Source organism: Olea europaea, chromosome 3 (assembly GCF_002742605.1).
Source record: "Olea europaea var. sylvestris chromosome 3, O_europaea_v1, whole genome shotgun sequence".
NCBI lineage: Eukaryota > Viridiplantae > Streptophyta > Magnoliopsida > Lamiales > Oleaceae > Olea > Olea europaea.
Genome location: NC_036239.1, coordinates 12,184,994 through 12,209,134, shown reverse-complemented (window position 1 = coordinate 12,209,134; position 24,141 = coordinate 12,184,994). Strand labels below are relative to the sequence as shown.

General features: G+C 34.2%; 2 protein-coding genes across 2 annotated transcripts; one reads left to right on the top strand and one right to left on the bottom strand.

Annotated features, from left to right (window-relative positions):
* Positions 1–4,275: 4,275 nt before the first annotated feature.
* LOC111378520 (putative disease resistance protein RGA1) lies at positions 4,276–5,681 on the top strand. Its single transcript, XM_023001736.1, has 2 exons — positions 4,276–4,605; positions 5,334–5,681. The coding sequence occupies exons 1-2, from the start codon at positions 4,276–4,278 to the stop codon at positions 5,679–5,681; spliced, it is 678 nt and encodes a 225-aa protein (XP_022857504.1).
* Positions 5,682–17,326: 11,645 nt separating this feature from the next.
* LOC111378513 (RNA polymerase sigma factor sigD, chloroplastic) lies at positions 17,327–18,938 on the bottom strand. Its single transcript, XM_023001730.1, is given in 7 exon segments — positions 17,327–17,578; positions 17,580–17,643; positions 17,645–17,736; positions 18,031–18,068; positions 18,071–18,134; positions 18,531–18,671; positions 18,750–18,938. Coding segments are annotated over 7 exon segments (711 nt in total). The 3' UTR covers positions 17,327–17,455.
* Between the last annotated feature and the right edge of the window lie 5,203 nt (positions 18,939–24,141).

The window sequence follows — 24,141 nt, the reverse complement described above, 5'->3', positions numbered from 1 at the left end:
TGTTCGTGTTTGGGAGGTGGGTGGGTCAAATCTTGGTGGAGGCTCAAGGGTTCCATCTACATGACCGAGTAGTGCTTGACTCTCAAGAAAAGAGAGCAGTTGGCTTTCCCACAGGAGGTAGTTTGAGGAGGAGAGTTTAACTGTTACCATGTGGAATATGGTGTTGAAAGAGAAGAGTGTGGATTCGACAGCCGTGATGAGATTTAAGGATAATGGATGTTAATCCAAGAATGGCTCTGATACCATGAAAATCTTTGAAGAATAAATCACCACATCGCTCTTAGTAATAGTGATTATGTCTATTTATATAGATGTAAAAGGTGCTTACAAATCAATCAAGAACCAAAGTAGAACTTGCATTAGAGTCAGTTACCCGCACATACTCGTCGACTAGATCAGTACAAATAATACACAAGTCAGATCTAGATGTAGTAATGGAAGGAGAATGATGGTCAAGGGGAGATGGTTTTGCATGGGATGAGCTGGGCTCCCAAAAATTGGAAAATTGGAGAGATGAAATAGGTTGAGCATGAGATGTTTCTAAAGAAGGAAAGTGATATTTATCAAACTGTGCATGTCGAGTGATGTATAGTCTAGACGTTGTGGAATCGAGGCAACGAAACCCTTTACAGGCTGGACTATATCCCAAAAAATGCATGGGATGCTGTGAGGGGAAAATTTGTCAGACATGAAATCTCGCAAACAAGGATAAACACGACAACGAAAGGGATGGAAATTTTCATTATTTGGAGGTAAACCATAAAGAAGCTCAAAAGGGGACTTACTTCCAAGAAGTGGTGTGGGCAAGCGACTGATGATGAAGACTGCAGTGCTAAAGGCGTCAACCCAAAAGCGTGGAGAAAGATGAGAGTGAAAAAGAAAAGCAAGGCCACTCTTAGTCACATGACGACGTTTCCTTTTGGCACGACCATTTGAGTAGGTGTGTATGAGCAAGATCGTTGATGATGGATGCCAGAGTTATGAAGGTATGACCGGAGACGATTGCTAGTAAATTCTCTGCCACCATCACTTTGAAAAGTTTTATGCTTGCAGAATGCTGATTTTCCAACAAATTTTTGAAATTGAAGAAAAATATTGTAAAAATTAGATTTTGAAAGCAAAGGGTATAGCCAAGTGAAACGAGAAAAATCACCGACAAATACAACATAGTATACAAAATCTGAAGTGGATTTAACGGGGGATGGGCCCCATATGTGATAATGAATTAAATCCAACACATTAGATGATCATTATCCATTATGGAATAAGGCAAACGATGATTTTTTTGCAATCTGACATGTGCTACAAAGTGTTGGAGAAGGCAATAAAGATGTAAAATAAAGATGACCTTTTTTATTTAAAAGAGAAATAATGGAATGATTCACATGTCCAAGGCGAGCATGCCATAAATCATACAATGCATGCTATTACTAAGAACAAAAATAAAGGTGGGGTTTCCACGCTCCAGTACATATAATCCACCATCTCGTTTACCGGTTGCCACCCCCTCTCCCGTATGACAATTCTGAACAGTAAAAGAATTATTAGTGAAAGTGACAGACAAAGGAAAATCAGAAGTTAATTTACTAATGGATACAAGATTTTTAGTTAAATGAGGGACAACTAAAACATCAAGTAAATGAAGATTTTGATTGGGAGAGACAGTACCAGTGTGTCTTATAGGTAGGGAAGCACCATTTCCTACAATTACACAATCCTTACCAATGTAATTACTTGAGCGATCCAAAATAGATGGATTGGTACTCATGTGGGCCCAAGCCCCAATGTCCAAATACCGATCTGAGGCCTCATTTTCAGATATAGAGCATGATTTATTGAATGCCTTGACGAGATGAGCAGAGTTTTCTAGTCGAGAATACCTTTGGTCACAACGGTCAGCGTAGTGTCCTTTGGTCCGACAAACCTGATATCGCAGGGGGTGACGTTATTGGCCAGAGAAGTTTCATCTGTTGCCACGATTAGAGCAGGCTTGATTGTTGTTGCGTCCGGGATTGGTGCGTGAGAGCTGGCCCTCACATGATTAACAGTGCGATTCGTGGCAGTGAACGCTGCTGTAGGTGGACTTGTAGATTCAAGAGATTTTTGGAACAATTCAAACCTTTCAACTTTGGACACGAGGTCACTGAAGTAGGGAAGAGGAGTGACTGCCATCTATGCAATTGAGAATGACAAGAAATCAGCACCAAGAATTCGAAGAAACCAATGGACTTTGTCCGTCTCATCAACTGGTCGTCCAACGGCATGTAGCTAGTCGCAAAGTGCCTTAAAGGCACGAGTACCTCATCAATTGGAGATCATCTTTGAGGCGAATCTCGCGAGCTTTGGAGTGGTGGCTGAAGGTGTTTTCCAAGGCAACCTAGACTCGCGTGAGGTGGAGAGGTTGACGACCTCAGCCATGGCCTCCTTGGTGAGGGAGGACAGAAGAAGGCTGAGAAGCTTCTGATCTGTTGTTTTCCAATCTAAGTATTTGGTGTTCGGTGTTTGGGAGGTGGGTGGGTCAAATCTTGGTGGAGGGTCAAGGGTTCCATCTACATGACCGAGTAGTGCTTGACTCTCAAGAAGAGGGAGCAGTTGGTTTTTCCACAGGAGGTAGTTTGAGGAGGAAAGTTTAATTGTTACCATGTGGATCATGGTGTTGAAAGAGGAGTGTGGATTCGACAGCCATGATGAGATTGAAGGATCAATGGATGTTAATCCAAGAATGGCTCCGATACCATGAAAATCTTTGAAGAATAAATCACCACACTGCTCTTAGTGATGATGAGTATGTCTATTTATATAGATGTACAAGGTGCTTTAAAATCAATCAAGAATATTTACAGCTTAATTACAATGAAATTGATGGAAAGAATATCCCATAATTGAGCTAGATTAAAATATAATTAGGCTATAATAGTGTGGTCAAATCTGTTACAGGAATTATGCCTTAGATTGGACCAAAGTATCCAAGAACTGCTGATTCAGTGTTGCAGTGTCTGAATATAACAATTTGTAATAATGATAAATTAATGTTCATATAGACTCTCAATATCTCAAATTTCGGCATCAGTTTCTTATAAATATGTTGACACCAGTGCTTAACATTATTATTTTTAAGGTGTCAACCATTTTGTTGGAGTATAAAAACATGAAAAAAAAGTGATGTTAACAGAGAAAATAGATAGATAAATAAAACTATTGCCAACTAATCCAGCAACGTTACCTAAGCTGACCGAAGAATATTATATTCTTTGGGTATATTAAAGAAAATTAAGCTATATTTGTCCAAACTTTAGTTATGAATTCTTCCATCCATGATCGTGCATTTGAATTGGCTCCACCTATCATCAATATGCTTTAATTAATTTTATCAAGTTGTATAATGATAGCCAGAGCAGTGGCAATAACTTTCTACTCAAGTGATTAAGAAGACCTCTCTTGCTTTCACCTCTCTAATCCTTTCTTAGAAAAAAATATAAAAATTGTTGTGGTCAAAGTCTTTCTTGGTCCATTTGTCACAGTTTTGCTTGATAAGCTAGCCTCTGGTGAGCTTCTAAAATTTCTATGTCGCATAGGAATTGATGCCCACATGAAAGAAGGGCTTACAACATTGTTGATGATCACATCTATACTTAGTGATGCCAAAAACAAGCAAACAACAAATGAAACTGTGAAAGAATGGCTGAATGAATCAGAGAATTTGGCTTATGATCTTGATGACTTGGTGGATGAGTTGAACACTGAAGCTTTGCAGCGAAGATTAGTTGGAACTGAAAGCAGAAACAGTAAGGTACAGAAGCTTCTCCTCACATGCTGTACTGATTTCTCTTTTAGCGATTTTTTGTTTGACTGCGGGATTGCTTCAAACTACAAGATACTAATGACCAATTTGAAATTCTAGTCAAGAAGATTAGTATGTGACTTCACTTGTGGTTGAATCTGATGTACATGGAAGAGAAGAGGACAGAGGAAAAATAAGTGAGATGTTGGGGGCTGAATCAAGTGAGAGTCCAGTATCTGTGATTCTCGTTGTGGGCATAGGAGGCGTGGGGAAAACAACACTAGTCCAGTTAGTATACAAAGATGAAAGAGTAAATGAGGAGTTTGATCTGAAGGCATAGGCTTGTATTTCTGATGAATTCGATGCTTGTAGGGTAACAAAAATCATTCTTGAGGCAGTTTCAGGTGGAAGGTGTGACTATGAAGATTTTAACATGCTTCAGGTCAAACTAAAGGAAAATCTTTTAAACAAGAGATTTCTAATAGTTTTAGATGATGTCTGGAATGAAAATTTTGGAGATTGGGACATTCTACCGTCCTTTCCTTTATGGCAAACCTAGAAGCAAAATCATTGTTACTAGTCGACGTCAAAGGGTGGCCAAAATCTTGTCGTCAATTTCAGTTCATCATGTGACTGTGTTATCAGACGAAAATGCTTTATCATTGTTAGCTCATCATGCATTAGGAACAAAGAATTTTGATGTACAACAATTTCTATATGAGATAGGTGAATACTTGGTGAAAAGATGTAAAAACTTGCCACTAGCAGTAAAGGCTGTTGGAGGAATCCTTCGGACAAAAGTTAATCCTAAAGACTTGGAAGATGTATTGAATAATGATATTTGGATAAATGGAGAAAATAATGAAATCCTTCCTTCTTTAAAACTCAGTTACCAATATCTTCCTCCATAACTGAAATGATGTTTTGCTTATTGTGCTATCTTTCCCATGGACTATGAATTCAACAAGTCCAAGCTGTTGTATCTATGGATGGCTGAAGGTTTTCTGCATCATTCACACCAAGAGAGGTTAATTTAGGAATTAGGAAGTGATTGTTTTGATGAACTATTAGCGAGATCATTCTTCATGTTTTGTGTTGCATGACTTCCTTATGATTTAGCTAATAGCATCGCTGGAGATAAATGTTTGATGTTGGATAATAAGCTGAAGGAAAATCTTCAAAATAATATTTCTGCAAAGGTCCGTGACTTGTCGTTCATTCGCCATTTCTTTGGGTCCCACCAAAAATTTTACCTGGTCAACAAATTTTGAAGTTTAAGAACTTTTTTGCCACTACCCATGAACAAGTACTTTGGTCAAAATTTCATGTCCCAAAGAGTTTTGCTCGACCTATTACCAAAGTTGTGCTGCTTAAGAGTGCTATCATTAAGTGGTTAGGATTCAATATATGAGCTTCCAAGTGCTATTAGCAACCTCAGACATTTACGATAGCTTAACTTAACTAGGACTTCGCTCAAACGGTTGCCTGAGTCCCTGATCACTCTTGTCAACTTACAATTGTTGATACTAAGGAACTGTTACGCACTAATCAGATTACCGCCAGGGATAGAAAAATCTTATCAATCCTATCAAGTCTACAGACATTATCCAAGCTGATTGTCAGTAAAAGTAGTGGGTTGAAATTAAAAGATTTGGGGAAACTCTCACTTCTACAAGGAGAAATTTATATAATGGAATTGCAAAATGTTGTGAATGTTCAAGAAGTGATAGATGCGAGACTAATGCATAAACCAAGTCTTAACAAAATAAGGTTGGCATGGAGCAACAACTTAGATAATTCTCGAAATGAAATGCTGGAAGCAGAAGTGCCTAACTCTCTAAAACCCCAAGAGAATTTATCAAGTCTTGAAATTGATTTTTATGGTGGTGCAAAGTTATAGAGTTGGAATGGAGATTTGTCATTCTCCAAGTTAGCAAAAGTAAGAATCAACTTTTGTAAAAACTGCATGAGTTTGCCACATTAGGGCATCTACCCTTGTTAAGAGAATTGAGCATTCAAGGCATGAATCGAGTAAAAGTGGTTGGAGTTGAATTTTATGCAGTGAAAAATTATCATTTCAATCGCTAGAAAACTCTGCATTTTGAAGACATGCCAGAATGGGAGGAGTGGCATGGATTATCGCTTGAAGATGAAGTGGTAGTTAAATTTCCAAAGTTGTGTGAATTGTTCATAAGAAGATGTCCTAGATTGGTCAAGCTTCCAATTCTTTTGGTTCCATCTACTTTCGAAGTAAAAGTAGAAGTGTAATGAGGTGGTGCTAAATTGCATGCACAATTTGACCTCCCTAACCTTGGAGAACGTTTTTGGATTAACTTCAGTCTTGAAAGCATTTGAGGAGTTAAACTTGAAAATTTAGAAATTGATCACTGTGAGGACCTTGCGACTCTTGTGGCCAAACGATAATATTTCACGACGACTAGACAACCTACGGAAACTAGTTGTAAAAAGGTTCCCTCAGCTCTTGTCCTTCCAAGAAATTGGTGCTCTTCCTATTGTTACATCCCTTAGTATTGATTCTTTATAGTTATTGCCTAAGAGTATATCTCCTCTAACAATATTGGCCATCCAAAATTGCTGGTTGTTGAAGATGGTAGAGTTAGAGGAATGCAGAACTCCTCTTGGATCTATTATTATCAATTGGGGGAACTTAAATATGACAAATTTACTGGGGTCTAGTCATAATTGCTCAAGTTTTATTTTCCTCAATACATATTCGTGTGATGATCTGGAAGCATTTCCCCTCGGAGGCTTGCCAACATCAAATTTGAGACATCTTCATGTAACTGATTGCCAACGTCCAATGGCCTTACCCTACCAGATGGAATTACTATCATCTCTTAAATCCCTGTGGGTGGAGAATTGTACTTCATTAGTAGAGCCCTTGCCACAGGGGAACATTCCCTCCAATCTGACCTCCCTTGCAATCATCAACTGCAGGAAACTTAAGCCTCCGACAGAGTGGGACTTACACAAACTCACCTCACTATATGAATTTGTGGTCAGTGGGGGATATCCAGGACTGGTTTCCTTCTCAAACAATGATGAGGAACACAATTTTTTTCCTTCATCTCTAACTCAATTGTGATTGAGTGACCTTCCGAGACTGGAAATCTTATCGAAGGGATTCCAAAACCTCACATTCTTCGACATTTATCCATCTCAAAATGCCCAAATCTCGGGGCATTGCCTATGGACAACCAGGTCGACAACCTTTGGAGCCTTTGGATCGATGACTGCTCACTTATTAAGAAATGTTGTTTGAAGTACAAAGGTGATTACTGGACCAAGATTATCGACACTCCTGAGGTTCTAATGATGGGCATTCCATCCGTTAACCAGCGACAGCCTTATCTAAAAAGATTCCATCAGGTAACAGATTCAATTTTGCTATCTACCAATCTCATCTTCTCTAATGCAAAACAATTTTCTAGAATCCATTACACTACTAAAATTTAGCTTTTCGCCTACAGAAAAGTACTAACGGATGCAATCCGTTAGTAATTAGAAACAAATTATCTGTTGGTAAAAGTTATTCACTTTCAGCTACGATAATTAACAACGAAATTTTCGTTGGTAATAATGATATCTCTTTATCAACGAATATTCTGTGCCTCATGTAACCGTTTAATATTTAGATATTTCACCTACGGAATATCCATAGGTGATGTACCGAATATTACCAACGGATGCAATTCGTTGGTAATTAAAAACGGATTATCTGTTGGTAAAAGTTATTCACATTCAACTAAGATTGGAAATGATAATATCTTTTTACCAACGGATATTGCGTATCTCATGTAATCGTTTAACATTTGGACCTTTCACCTACGGATTTCGGTTGCCTAAAGGTTAAAAAAATTAGAATTATTAAATAAATAAATAAATAATAATAATAATAATAATAATAATAATAATAATAATATTTTTTTTTTATCATGCCTCACACCTATGCGGCTATTTACAACATTAATTTTTATCAATTATAATGGTAGACATTTACAAACAGAAAGTCGGTGGTATTGGTTAAGATTTTTACCAACAGAAATTTCGCTGGTAAAAGATTCACACTTTACCAACGAAAAATTCATTGGTAAAATTTTACTCTTTACTTACAGTAGGATCCATTGGTAACTATTAGCTACTCTCAAATTAGGAACGGATTTGCGGCTGCTTTCATTGTTAAAGAATAATAGCAACGGATATCGAGGTTTCAAGAACGAAAAATTCGTGCATGAAACTATGGTTTTTAGTAGTGATTATTAATCTCACATCACGAACTCACCTCATAATGACTTGCTGACATTTCCCAGGTCCACGTTGCCGAGATTCTATCTATGAACAAGTTGCCACCATGGATTCATTCCACTACCTAACTATGTCAACATCACTTCATTTGGTAGCAACGAATTGGGGCCTCATATATTGGAACTGGAATCATGTCATTTTATTTGAATATATTCTTTTCTGGAAAATGCAGTGTCAATGGCAGTTCTTGTGTCAAGCTGCCAATTCTTTTAATTAAATTTTTTTTTTGGGAAAATAAGTTTTGGAATAGTCTTTTTTCAAGAATGTGTGGTTAAAAAATAGAAAAAGTTTTAAGTTTACGTGCAAAATCTTTTATTATATGAATATGTGGTTGAAAATGAGTGTAAAGAAAAAAAAAGAATTTTGATTCAATAGATGTCAAATAGGAGCTTAAATACTACTGTTTTCGTTGTAACTTCTGCATTTTAGAAACTAATACATAGCAGTTATTTTAATAACCTTTGTAAAAGGTGGATAGCTATTCCATCATAGACAACGATTTTTATTAAAGCCTAACCGCGACATGGACCACGGTTTTTGTTATACCATTGTGGAAAAAAAATTAAAGCTATTGTCAAACATGCTGTCCGTATTTCATGTATCTGTCTCACAATTCATCTATTTCCTCTCAATTTTTTAATGATTCCCACCAAAATTTGAAGACAAAGAAACCCTTCTATCTATGTTTTTTTTTTTCATTCTTTCATCCTCCATCCTCTTTCATTTGGGTTGGCACTAAATCCATTAAACTTAAATTTCTCCGTTGGTCCACTCGTGGGTTTTTTTGTAGGCTTGCAGTTGAGTGTGTTTGCTTAGATTCTACTGCCGCGCCATCTTACAAGATTCGTCTTCCCATGGAGTTTGCTGGCGTTTACGGTGGGTTTATCTTCTGTGGTTCTGGAGTTGCTGTGCTCATGGCTAATTTGCCGTGGGTCTGCTTGAGTTTGTTGGTTGGGTTTACCATGGGTTTGCCTCGACTCTCATGCATTGTCATCTTACAAGGTTATCTTCCAATGGCTCCAGCATTTCCAAATAGTTCATGTTCTTAAAATGTGCAGTCCATAACTTAATACATGTTATGCTATTAGTAGAAATCAATGTGACATGCCGATGTCTATTTGCTCTAGTGGTAAGGACATTGGCATTGCTGGCTGAGGTTCCGTGTTCGAGTCCTCTTACCAGCATGGTGGTACTGTGCCTCTCCAAAAAATCCCTCCATACGTGTAGGGCCAAGCGGTGTATACTAACGCGTAGGGCCAGGCCGGAGGTGGGGTTTCTGGAGTATGGGGCCGCAGTGCGGTGGGGCCAGGCACTTTAAAAAGTTTACCCTACACAGTTTTGCCCCCCAGGGCACTTCTCCACTGGCAAAGGACGGACGCTGTCAAACCTGGCAGAGCAGAGGTCGTGAGTTCGAAACATGGGGCTCTTGGAAGGCAATGATTTATTCTTGGAAGGCAAGGGAACATTTGGAAGGCAAGGATTTATTCTTGGAAGGCAAGTGGGAACTTGGAAGGCAAGGATTATTCTTGGAAGGCAAGGTGCAACTTGGATTGGCTTGCTTGGCACTTTGTCAGACCAGGTGGGGAGCGCTCGGACCCTGGCCAGTCGGAGGCACATCCTGCGATTAACCGGACTGTGTGAAGAGGGGCCGGATCACAGACCCAAGGATTAGTCAAGAATTGGACACCTTGTAAAAAAAAAAAAAAAAAAAGAAATCAATGTGACATTTATTTTTTTGTTAATACTAGTCCTTGACATGTGCGTCACACGAGTTTTGTATTTATTGTATTTTTATTAGCATCAAAATTGTAGATTTTTTACTCATAAGTAACTTCTTACATTTTACAAATATTTTTTGTCTGTATTTTTATTTGTTAATAATTTCTTACATAAAAGTGATTGTTGGAAATAAAATAGTGATAGCAAAAAATATCAACAAATAAAAATATTACTAAGAAATAAATTCAAAGAAAAAATTAGTCTTAATGCTTGGAAGTCTCAATCCTCCGTAATACGGAGGCTTGATCTCATGGTGAGATCAAGTTTCCATAATAAATATGGAGAGATTCCTTTGATATATTTTTTTATTTAAATGATATTTATTTATAGATCATCTATTTAACATATAAGTTAATATTTAATTTTAAAAATTAAATATATCTAAATATTTACTTCAAATTTTTAAGTTAATATATTGTTAAGTTACAAGTAATTTTTACAATTATAAGTTTTTTTTTTACTTTTAAATAACTTAAAGCGAATTTTTTTTTACATATATTTATGGAATTCACACTTTTGCTCTTGAATTAACCCCCTCAATTAATTATTATTTAAACGGTTCGTAAACATTTTGATTGATATTATTTTTTGGTCATCCAAATGGTTACTATATATCTTTTACGTACATATATAAAAATAATGTTTTTATTTATTAACAAATAAATATATTTATTTTTCGAAAAATGAGTTTTTATTATCATTTCATTTTTATCATGAAATAATTCTAATCTTAATATGTTAGATTGTGCTTCAAATTTACATAATGTATCAAATCTAATTTTTAAAATTAATTTTTATAAAGTAATATGTTTTTATGATTTTTTTTTTTTTTTAGTAAAGTAATAACGGAGGCTCCATAATGGAAGCTCAAACATGCGCCTCCAAAATGTTAATAATTATGGAGGCTCATACTTGAGCCTCCATAACATATTATATTAAAAAATTAATTATTTTTTATTTTATAATTGTATTTCCGAAAATAAAAATAAAAAAGTTGTTATGAAATTACTAATTTTTAAATGTATTTTTTTGTTGAAAATAAAAATAAGCTTTTATGTTATTTGTAAAAAAAAAATATTATAATTTTATTAGCGTAATAAGAAGATTTATTATGCATTTTTATTTTTTTGCATTTTGTGAAAAATTTTGTTTATGGTGATTGACAAATATTCTTCCTCACACGCATCATGCCAACAACATTTAAAAATAATAATTTTAGTATATATTAAAAAATAAAAAAAATTACGGATGCAAGGCCTCCGTATTATGGAGCAAAGCCTCCATAATACGGAGGCTTTATGGAGGCCTGGCCTCCGTAATCCGGAGGCTTACGGAAGCCAACGTACGTAAAAATTATAAAAATATATTACTTTATAAAAATTAATTTTAAAAATTATACTTGATAAATTATGTAATTTTGAAGCACAATCTAACATATTAAAATTAGAATCATTTTACGATAAAAATGAAATGGTAATAAAAACTTATTTTTCAAAAAATAAATATATTCATTTGTTAGCATGTTTGGTCTTCATTTTTTAAAGTTTATTTTTCTTTAAACATATTTTCAATCATATATTTATGGAATTCACATTTTTGCTCTTGAATTAGTGTGGAGAAATAGAGAGGCATGACTGTAGCGTGTAAAAATGGAGAAAGAGTAAATAGGGCTCTATGACATAATCCTCCATGCCGAGCAAATTGAGGAAAAGCAACAAAGTCACTATATCAAACATGTAAGATAAACGACGTCGTTGCTTTCTCTAAAAAAAAGCTACAGTGGGACAAAATGGAAGAATCTACTGTTTTTTCTAAAGTAGTGAAACATTGCCCCTTTTTATATAGTAGTGATATTAGTTCATAATCAAATATGGACAAACAACGGACGTCAATGGATAGGATGTCGTATTCGTATAATGTACTGATAAAAAATTTGTTGATGTTTGCAGCAAAGAATGCTAATGATCCTAATTTGATACGAATTCTATGTGTAAAATGTGATAACTATGGAGGAAAAATGTTAAGATTGTGAAGGAGCATTTATTTTTTAATGGAATAGATCTAAAATACCATAAATGGATATGAAATGGAGAAGGATGTTTGGTAGATAATGGGTGCTAGGTCTTCGGTAGGTCAAGGTCGATGGACATTAGTGGTCAATAAGGAGAAAATATCTCAAACGCCTTTGCTCAAGAAACCGTACATTTGGTACAGTCTACATATGAAAGTTTATTTTATATTCCAAATGAATTCGATAAATTACTTGAGGATCAAAGAAACCTGTATATCCTATCTATATATATATTGCATTTAAAAAGTTCTACACTTGTTAAATTGTTTAACTTGAAGGAAAAATATTGTTAGAGAGATCCTCTCTGCCATACTCCAAGGCATTTTCTAATCTCCCGGTATTTGTCACCCAAGGAATTTAACAGGGCAACCACTTGTTGATAATAAGATAATTTCTCATCATAGTTAGCTAAGGCTTGAATCAGTTTTGTGAACTTATCAATATTTTCTTCTAGTCTAGAGAAGGAATCAAACCTAAAGTTATAGAATTGTTTCAAGAGAAAACACTTATTTGATTTTGCCCATAATGTTTCACCTGTGGTAGTTTCTCCAATTTTTCTTATCACATTGTCATATAAGTGAAGGAAAATTGAGCTCCAAGCTCTATCATCTAATTCCTGCCTCCTATAGGCACTAATCTCAGTTGCCCAACTGCCATCAACAGCTAGAGCACATCTCTACACTAATCCTTCATTGATCTCAACTTGTTCGTGCCACTGATTTTGAGGTGCCCCTACTTTAGCAAATCCTTGTCCAATTGGTAGTCTCAAAATATTTTGCTATTCTGCCATATGATGTTTCTTGTTCTTATTTGTGTTCTTTGAGTTTTCATCAAAGGTACATCTATTTCCAGATCAAATGGTTCAAGATCATCACCTTGAGAACGGAACATACGGTGAACACATTTTTATCTTATCAAATAAAAGTTAAAACAAAATAAATTTAGATTAAATGTAAATAGTCTCTGACAACGGCTCCAAAAACTTGTTGCATTTTTTATATCGTAAGTGTACGATATTGAACAAGTAATATAATGCACCTTTGAATTCGAATAACCGTTCCTACTAGGACTATTATTTATTCCTAGTTTATTATTGATAGCTTCTGCTTGACAAAAATAATTTATGATTTTGTGATTGTTGATCTAAATTACACTACTATTTGAATGTATCTTAATGCACACAAAAATCAAATTAGGTTTTGAAATATGAAGGCGATATTAGGCTTTCACAATTTCTTTTATTGATTACATGTAATTCTTTACTCAAGATTCATTACATAGTGCAATGATCAGTCGAATTCTTCTATACATATTGAACTAATCTCTTTCGAGTTAAAATTGATCATATTTAACTAAGTCAATTCCATATTTCTATGTTAATCAGGATATACCTTAGTTATACACATTTAATTTCTAAGAATTCATGTAACAACCGCATTAATTAGAAAATCCGTCTCTACACTTTTATACAAGTTTCTGGATTTTATTATGTGGTCTAAATCTGAAACTCACCTCTCGACTCATAATAAATTCACAAGATCAATGAATAATTGGCTAAAGAATTCAAGCAATAAACTCCATGAATAAAATCAGCACATGAACTTTTAAAGATCTAGGATCTTGAAACTTGAATTAAAGGATCTTAATAAATTTCATTGTTTGCCCTATCAAAAAAATTTAGCTATTCATAATGTAGGAAGAAAAACAAATAATAATATTGGAATATATCACTGAGTTTTAAAATGAGGCGTGGAGAGATGGATGAATCTAGAGCCAAGTTCCTCTTCTTTCCCAAAATTTTGATTCCAAACGCTAATTCTTGATTTCTTGTTTTCTTCCTCATTTTCTCTCTTTAATTCTCAAAGCGTATAACCCTCTTGATTGATATCTTGCCTCTTGCCTCATCCAATTCTCCGCAAAAGTGTTCTTTAGAGTTATATTTATGTCTTCTTTTAAGTCTTGGAAGAGTTTTAGTTGAATTAGACCTTTAAAAGGTGAGTTGCACTTGGAAGCCCTATTTGGCGGTGCACGCGCTACGGATCTATTATTTTTTCCTAGAGTGGGCACCTCGGCGCCACCTCTATTGCTCCAACTTTGCACATCATTCAGTATTTTTATTATAATGTTATCTTCTGATATTGGATTAAGGCGATTCTAAGTGCATTGGAACAAAATTCAAATGGCTACACCTTTGTTAGAGATAGCCTTTTTCCAATTGAAAATTTACTATGTCAAAACTGTGTCTCAATCTCTGGCTAAAAATCTGGAACATACTTGTGTAATTTAAAGTTGATTTGTGAAAATATTTTGATCATATTTCATCACTTTGACTTCTTTCTTCATTCAATTGACCGCTAGTATTCTTGAATCTTCATCATGAGGTCTGACAGAATTTTTGAGTATTTAGTCTCCGAACTTTGGATCTTTCCCTTCTCACCAATGTTCTCTTCTTTTTTTACAATTTCATTTTCATTCATCGAGTTTCATCCATGAAACAAAATTATACACTAAATTAGGCTATATTTCATCAAAAAAACTACGAACTATTACTAATTTAAGGCTCAAAAAATGTATAAAATACACTTATCATCCATTCATTAATTGGATTTAGATGCTTAGCCCACTTTACCTTTCTTGTTGGCACACCTTGCTAATCTCTAAGAAACCCTTTCCTTCTTAAAAATTCGATGACAAGAACAAAGACAAATAAATGAAGAAAATAATAAAGTGTTGTTAAGTCTTGGCCCAATTTGTTGTTTCTTGGCCCATGCGTTTAAACCTTAAACTATATATATGTTAACTCCTTTGTATGAACCATGTGAGTTGCAATTGTATTGTGAGAAAAGAAAGGCAGCCATTCTTCGTTCTTGATGAGTGTTGAACCAGTCCTTCCTTCCTTATCTCTTACTTTGTGGAATTAGTTACATCCACCATATTGTCCTTTGTGGGAAAAATTTAAAAGATGGCAACCACATTGGGAAGTTTGAATTTGGGTTGAGCTTTTGATTGGTTTGTGTTTGATTTGGTGTATTGTGAAACTGAGCCAGAATTGCACGATTCAAAGTTCTTGGTATATAATTTCCACAACATGTTAACATTACTTTCTAAAACTTGTAGGATAACTGTTAGAATGTTGTTTGTGATACAAAATGGAAAAATCGCGTTTTTATTCTATAATCGCTACACTCAACTGACACTTACGGTCCTTTGGCTCCAAAATTCAACTTCTCAATTTGGTGGGAATCTATTTATACATGCACAGCGAAAAATTAAAATTATTTCGATTCCCATCGAGAATCCCTTTGTGTTTATATAAAAATCGTGATAAAACTTGTACCTTTGAAGAATTCTGCAAATCTTTTGCATTTCTTTTCGTTCTAGCAAGAATGATTATGAGAAAAACCATATGGATTGAAAATCCTAGTCATGTATTTATATAAGCCTAAACGGGCCTGGCCCGGTCCGGTCCATATTTAATTAATCAATTTAATTAAATCCGGTCCGTGAATTAATTAATCCAATTAATTAATTCGAGCCTATAAATAACCAACCCAATTAATTAATTTATCCAACGATTGTTAAATTAATTAATTAACAAATTGCAATATTTCAATTCTCTTTTGTGTGTGACCCATCAGGCTCCCGATCACGATGCCTAACGACGTGAAATATTACTTTGATCTAATCAAAATTAATAAATTAAATTATCCTTTTAATTTATCGTCAATTCACACTCGCCGTCCCAGATTGACATCTAGACATATAAGGGCAATACATGTGACGAGAAATGTCATGTGGTATGACAAAACCAAATTCGTTCGTTTACCGTAAAACTATAATCCCTTCGTTAATATGATCCGATCAATTACGAGATATGGAAGCGTGTCAATCTCAATTATCGATCATATCTTTCACTCCACTATTAAGTCAATATAAGTCGAAAACTCATTTTCGGCTTATGAGTATACCTTGACCAAGGATTTCATCATCGACTTAATTGAATGAAACACATATCATAATCTCATACTATTTAAGAGTGATGAATCCTTTATTGATCAATCACAACCTTCATACGATTCTTGACGTACCCGAACGATGTCGTATTAGCGGCCCTTTGCAGAGCAACATCCAACACCGCCAAAGTATGACTGTCCTCATATAAGGTACCATGACGACCTCAAGTCAAAGGGCCAATTCCAGTACCGAATGTTAGAGATTAACCACTGACACTCAGATAGCTATCCACGTGGAATCTCTCGGTGGGTCTCCAATATTTTGTTCTATAACAAAACATCCACGTATTCATCTAAGTGTCACCACACTTTAACTTGTGAGATCAATTACTCACTTTACAAGTAAGAAATGTCACACGTGATGGTCTATCCGTAATAACGATATCCGTATCTCGTTATTACTTACGACCACGGACAATTTAAGATTCAATCAGATGTAATTTGTATCTCACAATCACAACTCCTTGTGATTAACAAATTATGAAGATTTGAATCTACGGACTCTATTATTTATTTAATAGATAATTAATTAAATAATAGATCTGCCATTAAATTGCATTAATTATATATCAAAAGTATTTATGTCCAAAGTTGAAAGGACCTAGGGCATAATACTTACACAATGTTGGTTGTGTTTCTCTCTACAAGCTTCCCCTGGAGACGGAAGGCAAAATTTTGATGCATGTGCTGGCAGTGTTGCCTCTGCATTTTGGACTTCAGTTCAAGACTTCTAAATTTCTAGGCTTAGCTTTTGAGATAAAAAGTCAATAGGAAAATCCTCTATCTTCTTGGATATTGAGATCATGTAGGAAAGTGCCTTTTGTGGGAGATTGTAATCTATGTGCTGTTCTTGGGAAAAATCATGCTTGAGTTGAGATTTTTGTGCCTCTTTGTACCCTGTAATCTCAAACCAGAAAAATTTAGTTATAAGAGTTCATAAGGTGAAGCTCAACGAGGATATAGACTAGTTTCAGACTAAATCTGGTGTTTGATATTTAGTTCTTCCTCTATTCTCGGGATCTTTATGCAAATCCAAATTAAGGCTTAATTTTAGGCTCTGATCCAACAATAACTAAAATTTAAAGTAAGAAGAGTGTGCCAAAATGAATTTTTATGTGATCATATAGAGTGTTCAAGTGAACCTCCGTATCATGTATGACATGCAATTCATGATACAAGAAATTAATTTATGTACCTCTTTAACACTAAAAGTTTCAATTAAGCTCGTTTAGATTTGAATGTAAGAAGGATCACAACTGAATTGATCCAAAATGGAGTTTTTTGAGTTGAAAGTTCAATTTGAGATAGCTGAAATAGATAACCAATTCAAACTTGCATTTAGATTATATACTCACAACAGAATCTTAAGAAAAATTCGAAAGAGCAGAAGACAGTGTCTTCAATTTGCAATAATTTTGTAGAAAATGGATATACAAATCCATGATTTATGTACTGTAAGCATGTATTCTTTATATATAGTAAAAGCTATATCAAATATTTGAGATCATTTATCCCACTAGTCCTTTGTAATTTAGACAATGCAGTGCTATTAATCTGCCGAATCCTCTCCCTTGAAAGTTTAAATAAATTTCCTATCTCTTCAATTTTCAAAGGAACATGGAGTGCAGCCATTAAGGCCATAGTGCAGTCTTAAGACATTTTCCTCTCTCACACAACTAGTTAAGAAGCTTTTGTATTTCTCTTTTCAACATCTCTTTCTTCTCCATTGCCTCTAGTTTCGTTTCATTTCGCCCCCGTATGATGTCCTACAGAAAATGGTAAAACAAAGAATTCAATCAAATTTCTACTACTTTTTCAAGATTTTATTTAAATTGATGTAGAATACATGAGGGTAAAGTTAAAAATGTAGTTTCTTAGCAATGAAATGGACGAATTGATGAAAAATGATTCATGTAGCTGACACCACATTTAGGAGGGAGGAGGGTTATTTATTTTTTATAGCCGAAACTCAGCATTTAAAACTCTTGTACAAAGTTTTTGTAGCATACTCATAGCTGATGGAATAAACATGCACTCTAAAGGATAATTGAAGCATCCACATCAATGGCTGCTGCAATCTCATCACATGTAGGATACTCTGCAGCCTTCGGCTTAAGTCATTGTTCGCCTCGCAAATCTTAGGTACCAATTCACTAATACTGCCCTGCACATGAAAACCTTAACACCCATTCACTGATTGTGAGCTTTCTGTTAAATTTCATATTCTCTTTAGTCACTAAATTAGGGATTTCCACAACTCGTCCGGGAATTATCCTTTTCAATTTATGAATTTGTTTATTTTTTTGGTGGGGATGGGTAGCTAGTAATGTCACGTTCACATTTGCTGGAAATGTTGGAATATGTCGAGCCTAAATATCTTGTACATTTATCCCTCATTTTAGGACTTATTCAATAGTGGCTAACATAAAATTCAATTAAATTGGCAAAAGCACCATTAAAACTCAAAGTTGTTCATATATAGAACAATAGATTAATCAATTGATATTTGGAATTAACTCATGAAAACAGAGTAAGACCTGCTTAATGATGTATGCCTTACCGTCAATTGGAATATCGTTGATTTGCTGGCTATGGCTCTGCTAATAGCTTGCCTAATCCACTAGTAACCGTATGTGGATAACTTACAACCTCTCTTCGTGTTAAATCTTATAGCCCCTCGAATTAGTCCAATTCTTCCTTTCTGCAAGATTGTAGAATCATTTTAATACTCAATAAAATTTGTAACATCGCAGTTAATGTTTGAAATTATGTAAGGGACCTGAATTAAATCTTTGAAGCTCAACCCTATTCCTTGATGAGATCTAGCGACTGCAATAACAAGTCTCTGATAACAGCTGCAAATTCGATCCTGTGATTCTCTCTCTTAACATAAAATATATACAAGCCTTTGCTGAGTGATTCCTGAAGCCTTAGCCCATTGACTTGAGGTTAATTCTTCTTCTCCCATGTCTGCTATTTTCTTTCTCACAGGTTCAACCTTTTTTCCTATTTTTTTTGTAAAACAATGTGAGGAAAGAACCAAACAGAGGCAGAAAATTTGATTTATGAAGTAAACCCTAAATTTATTGGGAATAAGTTTTAGTCGCATTTGCTAGAATTGCAATACGGAAGCCTGAAAACCCATAATCTATCTGAATAGTTTGGCAATTAAACTCCTAAGGTAGAACAGATGGAATTTAAAATTTGGTGAATGGAAAAGTATATCAAAAAGAACAGCAGCTAATCTACATTGAATAACTGCATTATATATACATATATGCACAATTAATCTCTGAACCAAAAACTATAACTTGAATTGCAGGTTGCATATTGAATTCTTAATTGTATTGAAGATTTTGCTCAAATTCTAATTGAGGTGAAATATTTATTTATTTAAATTTAGTATTTAACATGCCCTTTAAGTGCATAGCACGTTCATTTTTTCATAAAAGCTTGACTTGTCTATACTTAGTGGCAAAATATCAAATTTGAACTACTTCGTCCAAGAACTTAACTAAAACAAAGTGACTCCACTTATATCAATCAATTTAGAATTAGAGGTATAACTACCGGTACCAAGAAAACTTTGCCTCTTCTTTAGGTGTCAAGTATGACTGCTTCTTGGCAGCCTTGAAAAATACATGTTTTTCATTTTTCTCATGCTCCAAACATTCCAAGTCCCTTCTTCTTTTTCTTCTTCTCTCCCTTCTCTCTGCGACTCCTTTGCACCAATGTCTCTCAACCTCATTTTCGCTCCTTTTGTTATCAAAAACCTTTTCCATTTTCTGCGCAAACTCCAATTCCACTCTAGAAGCATCCACACCCTTAGTAGCCATAGTTAACGCTTCGTCTGTTACCAAATTAAGGCTGTAAATCGAAGAAGAATGGCTTTAGGCTGGAAGGCAGCCATAATTGATTGCTTTGAGATGTGAATTTGTACAAGGATAAGAGGAGATTGAAATAGTTGGGATTGGTGGTGTTTGCTTAGAAAATGAGCATATGGGAATGGCCATGTTTTGTTATGAAAAAAATTGTTAAATAGCCATGAACAAATGGACTAACCACTTAGTTACTTTTGTGACTTGTTTTATTTATTTATTTATTTTTTTCCTTATCTCGTGGTAGTGGGCACCATGTTTGGTCGATATTTCTCTTTTGAAAATTTTGCATATTTGAGGGAAAATAGCCGTGTGGGTCCCCAAACTTTGACACATGTTGCACCTTGGTCCCCTTTCTTTAAGACAGTATTTATATCCTCAAAGTCTTATTTCTGTAGACTTATGTCCTTAGTGGACAATGTATCCTTAGAAAAGCGCTAAAATTTTAGCATCTAATTGGTCTGGATTAGAATTGGATTTTTACCAAATTGCGATGTTATGAATTTGAAAAATTCTAATTAAATATTATGCAGAAAAAGGGCAATTCCAATAAATTCCCCCTAAAATGCTCCAAGAACTCCAGTCCATGCTGTCCAATTTTTTCATGGACTTAGGAGATTGATTGACCATTCTACACCTGAGTGCTTTTCGCATTGTCATACAAAGGGCATCAGCAGAGAGTTTTTTAATATTGGGGATAATTTGGGAGATCGGACAACAGCTTGTTGAAGGGTTAAAGAGATAGAATTCAACATTGTCATTATTTCTCGGTTTAACAAATTTAATATATGCTTTAGTGGATCCAGCAAATTGAATCAAAAAATTCCTTTTTCTTGAATAATCAGGATCAAACAGATACTTAATTATAATTGCAATTTCACCCTTATTTAAAAAATAAAAAATAAAAAATAAAATAAAAAATCCACAAACCCCTTCCAAAGTGATTGACAATAGTTTTAGGTTAAAATTACACTCACACCATTTTCTTAACTTTTCATTTCGAAAATCGGTTGCAAAGATTTTTCTATTAAAATTTAGGTGCACTCCACCCCATCCCCATCCCATCTCATCACCCCAACCCACCTCCACTCATTAAAAAATATGGGCTCTCTTTCTCTCTCTCTAGTAGCCGCCATCACCACCAACTCTAATTGACGTCACCGGAGACCAACCACCACAGTCGAGCTTAGAACCACTGCTTGCAGCAATGATGACTTGTGGGGGGGGGGGGGGGGGGGTAAAAAAAATTTTAAAAAATCTAAAAAAAAAACTTAGGCCACATGCTATCCCTTTTGCTTGGTGGTCGAGGAGTTTATTGTGCAATTGTGTTACAAATTTGTTATACGCAATTGACATTTGTTCTTTTTTATTTAAAAAAAAAAAGTCAACGTAAAAATTGAAAAAAAATTAGAACTTACAAAGCGACCTAAAAAAAGTGTAATTGATACGAAATTTGTAATTCTGACTCACAGTTTGTGTTTGGTGATTGTGACCTTGTGCGATTTATGATTGTGACCATACTGTGTATATTGTGACATTTGATATACTATTGTGACCTTGACCTATTATCGAGTGGTCAACATCTAATTCTTGTAACGTTTTCACTAGTTTCTTTTCTTCTTCTTTTTTTTTTTTTTTTGTTGGATATATTCTAATTATCTATGTTTCCCTTTTTGGTTATCTTGACGGGTGTGGCCTGGATGGATGGGAGAAGAGTAATTTCATTTTTATTTTTTCTTTCATTCTTGTTTTGTATTTACCCTTTTTTTTTGGTTTATTTAAAGAAAAGAGTAAATATAATCTTTTCAATAGAATTTTAGCTTCTTAATTGAAGGCAAGGGTAAAACTGTCCAATGAGAACCTAACTGCTACTAAAATTAAAAGATTGGAGATTTAATTGCTATGATTTGAAGATTTTAGACCAAGGTGCAACACCAGTCAAAATTGTGGGGATTTTGGCTGCTATTTTCTGTACTTTTGATGTTAAGAATGTGTGAACTTACCAAAATAGGGAAACTTGTAGTATTGGTCCCCAATCTATAGTACTTGTGATAGTTTGATCAACAAGGAAAAAAAATTGGTCCCTAGTGTTAATAGATTTTTGAAATTATGAGCTTGGACTAACATCAAAAACAAAATTTAAACATAAGGATCAAAATGTTTATTTTTAAGGTTGATAACTACATTGTTAGAAGCACTATACGTGAGGGACCAACACTACAATCTTGCCTCGAATAATAATGATGACCACAATACTTAAAAAGTCATAAAGAGAATATTTGTATTAAGAATTCATTAACTTTTGTCCCAATAAAATGTGTTAAGAGTTTCATTTTCGCTATTAAAATAGTCAAACTGTTATTGCATAATACATTATTGCGATCCCAAGTAAAAAAAAACCAAAGCATATTTTGTTTTGCCAATTCAATTGATTAAGAGCCAAGGTTCACATCTTGTACCACATATAATATATTAATTTCTATTCCAAAACTTGCATGGCACGATTGCAGGCCAATATGCCTAAACATAATAGAGTTTACCACAATAACCAAATTGATTATTTTCATGCAAAAGGATACTATAAACTGGCTTTAAAATATCAAAACTCAACTCATAATGAGCAATAAATTTCAACTTGAAACTAGAGAGTATTTGTATGATGTTTTCACAATACCAACTTGGGACTCATCCTTCTTTGTAGGTGTGTGAGTATTCCATTTACAATAAATAAGCTCCCAAGTTTTTGTCATTTCTCTTTAAGTAAGTCCCAATTTTGGATTTCAGAATGACTAGTTGTTTTCATTAAGCCCTCGTTAAATTTCATTACATTACATTTCAATTTTTCTCACTTTTATTTCCAACCACACAATTTTTCATAAAATAATATTACACGTAAATCGAAAGCTTTTACTTCTTTTTCAATCACTCATTTTTCAAAAAAACACTATTCCACTCATTTTCATTTCTAAAAAACGGGGGCCAAACGGGGACTAAACAAACAAGGTTTCTTTGAAAGTATACAAGAATAAAAAAGACATTCTCAACTTCTTTCTTATCGTGATCGATTGTCCCTTCAACCAGAAATAACTTTTGTACATTTCTCACATACAATCGGAATGTTAATCTCTTATATTTCTTATTATCCTCAAAAGCTGATTTAATCGAAGGAGAACCAATAGATTGAACTATTTTTTACAGTAATTTTTTTTTTAAATCATACTCTCTTCAAAATAAAACATGCTCAAGTCTTTTTTTTATTTATTATTATTTTAGAAAAAAAAGTGTAGAGTGTCTTCAGTTAATTATGAAAATTACAAACTTTAGACTTTCATCATGAAATTTTTATGTTGCTTAATGTGCCACGTCGAGCAAAGAAATAAAGTTGAAAGCAATTCATATAAAAATAAATTTTGATGAAGAGAGAGATATTATTTATTTATATTTGTTTTCAACCCATTCTTTTACATGCAAATCATGTTAATTTATTTAATGTCCAATACATAAAATATGTGTAGAAAACACTAGAAATCACCAACTTTGAACCCAGTCATTTTAATTGGTAAATTTTTTATTTTAAACCTGGGACAAAAGTTTGGATTTGGTAAAAATTTAGTGAGGAGTGACATTTCTGTCACAAAATTTAATGCCCTTTCCCATATGGCACTAATTTTTCTTAGATTATTGTCACTCAACTTGAAAGAAATTTCGTTTTAGTCACTCATTTTATATTCCAAATTTATCACTAAATTTCCAGTTCTATTTTAGTTTAGTCACCAATAAAGATTTTAATTTAACTGTATACAGACAAATTGGGCTCATTAGCTGCCCAATAATCTATTCATTCAACTTGTAAATGTCTTATTATTTGCATAACAATCAATAGTTCTAAAAATTACATTTTTATAAAATGATCTTTGTATTAAAAGCGAGAGTTCACTTCCTTTGTCCAACCAGTGGAGTAAACTGTGCACCCAACTTGATAATAAGTCATTACGTGATGAAGTTTAATAAAAATTCCTATGAGACCCTTTTTTCTTTATTTTTATGAAGATAATCTCTTCTTTTTATTTTTCGCTAGGGGGAGAGTGCAGGGGGTCGAGAAAAAACATCAAGTGTGGAAGAAGAAAGTAATTTTGACAAAAAGAATAAAATTGAATTTGAAAAGTATAAGAAACACAATAAAAAAAATTTACTGTATATTAACAGCGCTAGGACTTGTCAGCCTCTTTTTGATTAAATTTATAAACGGTTTATAAAGAGAAATTGCAAGACATATAGTATTTGAAATCATAT